The sequence below is a fragment of the Microtus ochrogaster genome, chromosome 22 (genome assembly GCF_000317375.1).
Source record: "Microtus ochrogaster isolate Prairie Vole_2 chromosome 22, MicOch1.0, whole genome shotgun sequence".
NCBI lineage: Eukaryota > Metazoa > Chordata > Mammalia > Rodentia > Cricetidae > Microtus > Microtus ochrogaster.
Window position 1 is genome coordinate 29,863,296 of NC_022023.1, and position 9,814 is coordinate 29,873,109.

A 9,814-nucleotide genomic window follows, 5' to 3' on the forward strand; every position below is an offset into this window, starting at 1 on the left:
GCATGAAGATAGCAATATATGAATTTGAGGTTGGCGATTCAAGTATTTAGCCCAAAACCCATCTTAATATTCTGTAAGTACTATAGTATTTAGCTCAGGCAGAAGATAATGCTCTTGAATTAGGGCTAATCACAGAACTGTGGAGCCTTTTGATAAAAGACCTGGGGAGACTTCCACGAATAAGGCTAAAATAAATCTTTCCTTTAGCCCCTCCTCTTTCTTAACCTATCATGGCATATTTTCCATTGTTTTAGGTTTTTGCTTTTATTTACCTTTAAAAATAGGACCTTACTCTGTAGCCTAGGCTGGTCGGCTTCAAATCATTGCAATCCCTCTGCCTCTGTCTCCCAATTTCCAGAATTATAGCTATGAACCACCATACCTAGCTATTTATAATGTTTCAAAATTTCTGTTAAATGCCACTTCCTTAGTAATGCAAAATTTTTATTAGTCATCTTTGCATATTGCAATGTCAGTTTTAAGTTCAAATATTGGAGCCTATGTTTTTGAATGTGGGAATCCGCTGGACCACATAACTGGTGCTTTGTAACACACATGTACACATGTGATTTGTTCTGACCAGGATGGAAGTCTTGGAAGAACCAAGCTCAGCTGCTTTTTTTTTTTAAATATACTTTGATACAAGTGTAGTCCACCTGCACTCTGTCACATTGGTCTACAGGTTGTTTTCATCAAACATGGCTAGCCAAAGCTGGGTACAAAATGTGTAGGCTTTTCAATGCTAGTACCTTTTCATATTTGACATAAATTCTAGCTCCCCTAGGCGTGTGTCTAGCTGTGTTAGTCAGCTTCTCGGAACTGCAGCAAAATGTATAAGGTAAGCATATTACACAGAGAAAATGCTTATCTTGGCTCGCAGTTTTGCAGGTGGAAGTCTAAGATGGGCTGACATCAATGCTTTGGTTGTGGTAGCATATATGCACATGGTAGGAAAATTCCCTCATTGCATGGTCAGGAAAGGAGAGAGAAAGGAGGAGGGTCCCAAGGTCTTCTTCAAAGGCATATGGCCCCCAGTGACCTGAAGATCTCTCACTAAACCTTACTTGAATAAGTTTCTGCCTTCTCCCAGTAGAGTTGAAGACCAAGCCTTTCTCACATGTGCTGGTTTGTGGACACTCTACATTTAAAGTGTACCACAAGGGTACTTAGCTGTAGCTACAAAATCCTTGTCCTGTACCTGTTCTGAGTCTTGCTGAACCCCTACTTCGTGTGGATCCTCAGGAATCCTATCTCAGAGTGTATTGCGGATTGTGCAGTTGAACCTGGCAAGCAGGAGTCGCAGGCACATATTCTGTGTTACCTACAGCAGAAGCACTGGCTTTTGTTCCTCGGAGTTTCAAAACTGACTCGACCAAGGAACACAAGAATTCTTGGTGCCACAGAGACGTTGACAGCAAACCGGGTTGCTATAAAGCCGGAGATCATTGCATGAGTTATTGGGTGCTATAAAATATGAAAGATAAAAGTAGCAAATGGTTTGAAACATAGCCTCAATGGTAGTTACAGTGTATTTTCTCATCTCTATAGCAACATTTTATATATATATGTTTATACATATATATAATTAGGAGCAAATTAGGAGCAATTAGGAATCCTATACAATTAGGAGCAAACATTGTAAACACCTTAAGGAAGAAAGAAAGACATTAAAAGCCTAGTCAGAGGTACCATGCTTTGCAGGATATTTTGCTCTGAAGCACTGTACAGATAAACTATTCATGTTTCCATAGGAATATCACACAGCATAGGTTGTCTTTCATATAGTCTTTTTCATATATACTTTTAAAACCTTTTTTACATTTAATTTTCCATTCAAAATCTTCCTCTCCTCCTCCCATTCCCCTCCCACTCCCCCACTCACCCTCCTCCCTCCCCCTCCAGTCTTAAGAGAGGGCAGGGTACCCTGCCCTGTGGGAAGTCCAAGGCCCTCCCCCCTACATCCAGGCCTAGGAAGGTGTGCATCCAAATAGACTAGGGTCCCAAAAAAGCCAGAACATGCAGTAGAAACAGGTCCCAGTGCCATTATCAATGGCTTCTCAGTCAGCCCCCATTGTCAGCCACATTCAGAGAATCCAGTTTGATCACATGCTCCATCAGTCCCGGTTGAGCTGGCCTTGGTGAGCTCCCATTAGCTCAGGCACACTGTCTCAGTAGGTAGACCAACCCTCCATGGTCCTGACTTCCTTGCTCATCTTCTCCTTCCTTCTGCTCTTCAACTGGACCGTGGGAGCTCAGTCCAGTGCTCCAATGTGGGTCTCTCTCTCCATCCATTGCCGGATGAAGGTTCTATGGTGATATTCAAGATAGTCATCAGTGTGACTATGGGACAAGGCCAGTTCAGGCACCCTCTGCTCTGCTGCCCAAGGACCTAGCTGGGGAAATCCCCATGGACACCTGGGATCCCCTCTAGAGCCAAGTCTCTTGCCAACCCTAAAATGGCTCCCTTAATTAAGATATCTTCTTCCCTGCTCCTATATCTGCCCTTCCTTCATCTCAACCATCCCACTCCCCCAAGCTCTCCCTAATCCTTCCCTTTTCCCTTCTCTCTCCCCCTCTCCCCTTCCCCCCACCCTACCCCCACCCTCACACTCCCAACTTTTGCCCAGCGATCTTGTCTGCTTCCAATTTCCAGGAGGGTCTATATATGTTTTTCTTTGGGTTCACTTTATTATTTGGCTTCTCTAGGCTCGTGAACTATAGACGCAATGTCCTTTGTTTATGGCTAGAATCCACAAATGAGTGAGTACATACCATATTCATCTTTTGGTCTGGGTTATCTCACTCAGGATAGTGTTTTCTATTTTCATCCATTTGCATGCAAAATTCAAGATGTCATTGTTTTTTAACGCTGAGCAGTACTCTAATGTGCCACACTTTCTTTACCCATTCTTCCATTGAGGGGCATCTTGGTTGTTTCCAGGATCTCCATAAGGAGATCAAGGGGATTCAAATTAAAACTTTTAAAAGAAACATTTTTCTTTTAAAAAAATTATTTTTATTTTATGTGCATTGGTGTTTGGTCTGCATGGTTGTCTGTGTGAGGATATCAGATCCCTTGTGATTGGAGTTACAGATAGTTGTGAGCTGCCATGTGGGTGCTGGGACTTGAACCCTGGTCCTCTGGAAGAGCAGTCAGTGCTCTTAACTGCCGAATCATCTCTCCAGCCCCCTATATATTCTCAATATTTACCAATAGCATTGAATAGCCCTTTCCATAATTTTTATGGCTTCACAGTATTTCATACTAGGCACATCTTAAAATGTTTTGTATTCTAAATCCAAGCACTGAGAAGGGAAACTGGACACAAAGTCCCGGTCCTGACCAATGGGCTGTTTCACAATTGTCAACTGCTGAAAACAGGAAAAGCAGATTTCTTCAGCAGAGTGACACTGGGCAGGTCACATGCCCAAGAGTGCTGGCAAACACAAAATGGCCTTCATGGATGTGTGTGTGTGTGCGCGTGCATGTGCGCACATGTGTGATTTTAGCTTGTTTTGATTTTCATTTTTTATTTTAATTTCATTTTAATTGCTGTTTGTTTTGTTTTTTTGAGGGAGAAAGAATATGAAATTGGGTAGGTAGGAAGATGGGAGGGATCTGGGAGGAATTGGGGGAGAGGAAAAGACTATGATCCAAATATATCATACGATAAAAATAAAATGAAAATTAAAAAAATTGCATACTTGGAAAAATGCATTGTGTTCTATTATAGAAGGTGCAGGCCATCGCTAGTGTGAAATGTGCTGTGTTGTCAGCCTTGAAGACAAGCACACACTTCTCCTGTGTGTCCTTCTAGAAGGGCTGTGTCTTAGCTACCCTCTGGTGGTACGGAGTTTGCTTTGCAGCAGCAGTGAGTGGCTTCTTTCTGTTTGACCTAGAAGGAGTGGCGACAGGTCATGCATCTGGAGAACAAAGACGTCAGGCTGACCTCGGCAGTACTGGAGGTGGAACTCCTCCAGACATCTGCTGCGTCAGTCCCGGTATGCTCGGACCCTGGACGGCTGGTGACAGCCAGACCCACCACCGGAAACCACCAGCATGGCCAAGCGGACCCCTGCATCCTCTATGCTGGCCAGGCGGCTGGGAAGAGCCTCTGTGTTCCTGAACACTCAGAGTTGAGCTCATTCCTCAAGGAGGGGAGGTGAGTGTGAAACAGACCATGGGCTAGGCATGGAGCTGCTAAAAACTAAGTTTTTACAAATACACTTTCCTTCATTTTGTGGAGAAGATTCCCAGAAATATTATAAAAACATTTTCAGCATTAATATCCTTCCTGGTTTATTTTGGACAAATGCTACTTTTAAAAGACAATAAACTTAGTTTCAGATGATAATAAAAACAGAAAGAGTTGTCTAAGGCTGTGGTGATTTCGAACGATAAAGTATTCCAAATAGTATATAATTTTGGAAGTATCTGTAAGCTATATCCTAGGAAATACTTTGTTTCTATAAACATAGCATTTGAATTAATTTAATAATTTTTTAAGTCAGAGAAGCCTGGATAAGAGGGAGCTGGGGCAGGCAGGGATTGGCAAATGTGATGTGATGTGTGTGTGTGGGGGAATCCCTGAGCTGACATATACAAGAATAGCTTTTGATAAACCTTAAAATACTTGTTCATGTAAAGAGAACAGACCTTCTACATCAATGTTCACACCACAAATTCCTAGTTTTCGCTTTTTATGTACTTCCTGGTAATGCTGAGAGCATCACCCTTTGGGTGACTGTGTCCAGCTAACTCAGGGAACGTTGAGCTCCTTGCTACGGTCGACAGAGCCTTCTCTGAAACTTTATATCACCTCCTGAGTGTGACAGTATCATAAAGTGGCCAGGCTCTGAGCTGGAGTCCTCATGAACAGCGTAATAATCTTATAAGAGGACCAGCTGGTGAGGCCTTACTCCGCCTTCTGTCTTCTTGTGAGAATGTAGCAAGAAGAGTTCCTCAGCTCTGAGACCGTAAAAGCAAAATTAGGCTTAGTCCATTACAAAATTAGTCCAAATACAAAAGGTATTTTGTTATGATAGCACAGATGGACGAAGACACAGAGCATCTCTGGAAGGATTCATGTATTGTATGTTTGAGTGCTTGCCTGCATATGTGTGGGGTCACTAGATGCATATTGGATCCTCTGGTGTTGGAGTTACAGGCAGCTTTGAGCCACTCTGGGTGGGTGCTGGGAGCGGAACTTGGGCCTTCTGTGAAAGCAGGAAGTACTTTTAACTGCTGAGCCATCTCTCTGGCCCCAGACACAGCATACCGAAGAAATATTTTCATATTCATGTTCACAACAGCATCAAGAAAGCATACACATGTATAAGTGAATTGGGGTCTATGCCTACAACCCACTTAGCCTCTAACAGGACGGGAATTCTGATGCCTGTGGTAACATGGGCAAGCCTTGAGGGCATCGCCTAAGTGGAACAAGCTAGTCACAAGAAGACAGGGCCTGTGTGATTCCTTTTACGTGGGGTACTCTGGAAAAACATGTTTAGAAAGACGGAAAGCACCATGGTGGTTTCCAGGCTGGGGGACGGTGTGATGTGGATTCTCTTAGCGGGGCAGAATTTCTGCGTGGGCAGAGGAGTTCTGGACATGATTAAAGTACTTAGCATCTCTGAAAGACATACTTAACGCGGCTAAGAGGAGAAATTTCACAGTGCGCATTTCACAACAATTAAACATAACCACGAGGAACGAGAGTGGTTATTCAAGTGCGCACTTGCACATCCTTGCTGGAACTGTTGTCATTTGCTCTGTTGATGGTGGCCATTTTGAGGAGAATGTGATGGAGTCTCACAGCGTCTTACTTTGGACCTCTCTGATGGCCGAATACGCTGAGTTCTTTTTCAAGTACTCATTTGCTCATTAGCTGTTCATTGACTGGATGGCTTATAGGGTTTTTGGTGTTTAATTTTTGCAGTTCTTCATGTATTTTGGGCACTAATCCCCTGCATGATGGGCGGTTGGCAAAACTGTTTCTCCTCTTCTGTTTCTTTACTTTAGTGACTATTCTCATCGCTGTGGAGAAGCTTCTTAACTTCACACACTCTTTCTTATTTATTTTATTTTAATTTTTTATTGGCGTTTTGCCTGTATGTATGTCAGTGTGAGGGTGTTGGATCCTGGAGTTACAGACAGTTGTGAGCCGCCATGTAGCCCTAGCTGCCCTGGAACTCACTCTGTAGACCAGACCAGGCTGGCCTCGAACTCACTGAGATCTGCCTGGTCCTGCCTCCCAAGTGCAGGATTAAATTGAACAACTGAAAGGAAATGGATAATTTTCTGGATAAATATCACTTGACAAAATTAAATCAAGACTAGTTAAACAAATTAAATAGACCTATAACATAGGACCTATAACTTAAGGACATAGAAACAGTCATCAAAAGTCTCCCAACAAAAAAAGCCAAGGACCTGATGGTTTTAGTACAGATTTCTACAAGATTTTTCAAAGAAGAACTACTATCAATACATCTCAAATTGTTCCGCACAATAGAAACAGAGGGAACATTGCTAAACTCTTTTTATGAGGCTATAATTACCCTGATACCCAAACCACACAAAGACATTACAAAGAAAGAGAATTACAGACCCATCTCACTCATGAACATTGATGCAAAAATACTCAATAAAATACTGGAAAACCAAATCTTAGAACACATCAGAAAAATCATTCACCATGGCCAAGTAGGCTTCATCCCAGAGATGCAGAGATGGTTCAACATATGATTATCTGTCAATGTAACCCACCATATAAACAAATGAAAAACACCCCACATGATCATCGTATTAGAGGTTGAAAAAGCCTTTGACAAAGAACAACATTCCTTCATGATAAAGGTCTTGGAGATAGCAGGGATACAAGGAACATACCTAAATATAATAAAGGCAATAGACAGCAAGCCAACAGCCAACATCAAAGTAAATGGAAAGAAACTCCCAGCGATCCCACTGAAATCAGGAACAAGACAAAGTTGTCCACTCTTTCCATGTCTTTTCAATATAGTACTTGAGGTTCTAGCTAGAGTAATAACACAACAAAAGGAGATCAATAGGATACAAATCAGAAAAGAAGTAAAACTCTCACTATTTGCTGATAATATGATAGTTTATATAAGTGACTCCCAAATTCTACAAAGGAACTTCTACAACTCATAAATACTTTCAGTAATGTAGCAGGATACAAGACTAACTCAAAAAAATCAGTAGACATTTTTTATACAGGTAATAAATAGGCCAAGAAAGAAATCAGAGAAATATCACCCTTTATAATAGCCACAAATAACATAAAATAACTTGGGGGTAATGCTAACCAAACAAGTAAAAGACCTGAATGACAAGAACTTAAAAACTTTGAAGAAAGAAATTGAAGAAGACACCAGAAAATGGAAAGATCTTCCATGCCTTTGGGTAGGTAGAATTAACATAGTAAAAATGGCAATCTTACCAAAAGCAATCTACAGATTCCATGCAATGCCCATCAAAATCCTAGCAAAATTATTCACAGACCTCTGGAGAACAATACTCAACTTCATATGGAAAAACAAAAAACCCAGGATAGCTGAAACAATCCTGTACAACAAAAGAACTTCTGGAGGCATCACAATCCTGAATTTCAAACTCTACTATAGAGCTGCAGTAATGAAACAGCCTGGTATTGGCATAAAAACAGACAGGAGGACCAATGGGGATTGGATCAAAGACCTGAATATCAGTCCACACACCTACAAACACCTGATTTTTGACAAAGAAGCTAAAAACACAAAATGGAAAAAAAGAAAGCATGTTCAACAAATGGTGCTGGCATAACTGGATATCAACATGTAGAAGAATGAAAATAGATCCGTATCTATCACCATGCACAAAACTCAAGTCCAAATGGATCAAAGACCTCAACATAAAACCAATCACATTAAACCTCATAGAAGAGAAAGTGGGAAGTACACTTGAACACATTGGCACAGGAGACCACTTCCTAAGTTTAACCCCTGTAGCACAGACACCGAGAGAAACAGTTAATAAATGGGACCTCCTGTAACTGAGAAGCTTCTGTAAAGCAAAGGACATGGTCAGCAAGACAAAATGGCAGCCTATAGAATGGGAAAAGATCTTCACCAAACCCAGATCAGACAGAGGTCTGGTCTCCAAAATATACAAAGAACTCAAGAAATTCGTCATCAAAAGAACAAATAACCCAATAAAAAAGTGGGGTACAGACCTAAACAGAGAACTCTCAACAGAGGAATCTAAAATGGTTGAAAGGCACTTAAGGAAATGCTCAACATTTTTAGCCATCAGAGAAATGCAAATCAAAACAACTCTGGGATTCCACCTTACAAGTGTCAGAATGGCCAAGATCAAAAACACGGATGACAACTTTTGCTGGAGAGGTTATGGGGTAAAGGGAACACTCCTGCCTTGCTGGTGGGAGTGCAAGCTGGTACAGCCCCTTTGGATATCAGAATGGTGATTTCTCAGAAAATTAAAAAAGAACCTTCCTCAAGACTTAGCAATACCACTTTTTGGTATATATCCAAAGGATGCTTAATTGTACCACAAGGACATGTGCTCAAGTATGTTCATAACAGAATTGTTTGTCATAGCCAGATCCTGGAAACAACCTAAATGCCCCTCTACTGAAGAATGGATAAAGAAGATGTGGTACATTTACACAATGGAGTACTACACAATGGGAAAAATGATGACATCTTGAAATTTGTGAGAAATATCACCCTTTATAATAGCCACAAATAACATAAAATAACTCGGGGGTAATGCTAACCAAACAAGTAAAAGACCTGAATGACAAGAACGTAAAAACTGGATGAATCTAGAAAACATCACATTGAGTGAGATAACTCAGACCCAGAAAGACAATTATCATATGTGCTCACTCATAAGTGGCTTTTAGACATAAAGCAAAGAAAACCAGCATACAATTCCCAATCACAAATAACCTAGACAACAATGAGGACCCTAAGAGAGACATACATGGGTCTAATATACATGGGAAGTAGAAAAAGACGAGATAAGACCTTCTAAGTAAACTGGGAGCATGGGGATCATGAGAGAGTAGAAGGGGAGGAGAGAGCCAGGGAGGGGAGCAGAGAAAAATGTAGAGATCAATAAAATCAATAAAAAAGCAATTGCGTTAGAAGGGTCTGTTTTCTGAATCAAGAGTTGACTGTAGAGGAAGACGTTGTCTGCGAGGAAGAGGCCACATTGTTCTTGTGGGGCGGTAAGTTCATCAAAACTATAATTGTTGATGCTGTGCACTTAGTCACAGGCCTTCAGAATAGTCAAGCAGAAAGTGACCTCACACAGGAGGGAACCACAGCCATCTTCATGCCGTCTCCTGGTAACGACTTAAAAAAGCAAAAAACAACAACAACAACAAAAAACCAGACAGAAAATTCTTGAAATTTTACCTGGATCCAAGGCCTGAATCACTCAAACTGACTCTGTGGTCATTTCCCAGACTGAGACACCAGATGAGGCAAGCGCTGGGCCTTGACCAGCCAACCAGGGCAAAGGCCTGCTCTATCGTGATAGGCTAGCATGTTCTCAAGAAGTGTCCAGGAAATAGGTCATCCCTTAGTGTCTGTATGGAATGGTTATTGCATTCCCTAAGGACCCTCCAGTTCCTCACGTGAAATGGCATGGTATCTGTGTAGGATCTGCATTCTCCTGCAGGCCTTCATCCCCTGTAGGACCTGCATTCTCCTGCAGCAGGCTCTCATCCCCTGTAGGACCTGCATTCTCCTGCAGCAGGCTCTCATCCCCTGTAGGACC

The 9,814-nt window shown here is 41.7% G+C and overlaps 1 protein-coding gene across 2 annotated transcripts in view; it reads left to right on the top strand.

Annotated features, from left to right (window-relative positions):
- The first annotated feature begins 3,918 nt into the window (after window positions 1–3,918).
- Window positions 3,919–9,814, top strand: part of Oca2 (OCA2 melanosomal transmembrane protein) — a 200,681-nt gene continuing 194,785 nt past the window's right edge. For both annotated transcript variants that reach the window (XM_005357815.2, XM_026784368.1), the window contains exon 1: window positions 3,919–4,163. In XM_005357815.2, coding sequence (XP_005357872.1) covers window positions 3,919–4,163 — 245 coding nt within the window. The remainder of the gene's footprint in view (window positions 4,164–9,814) is intronic.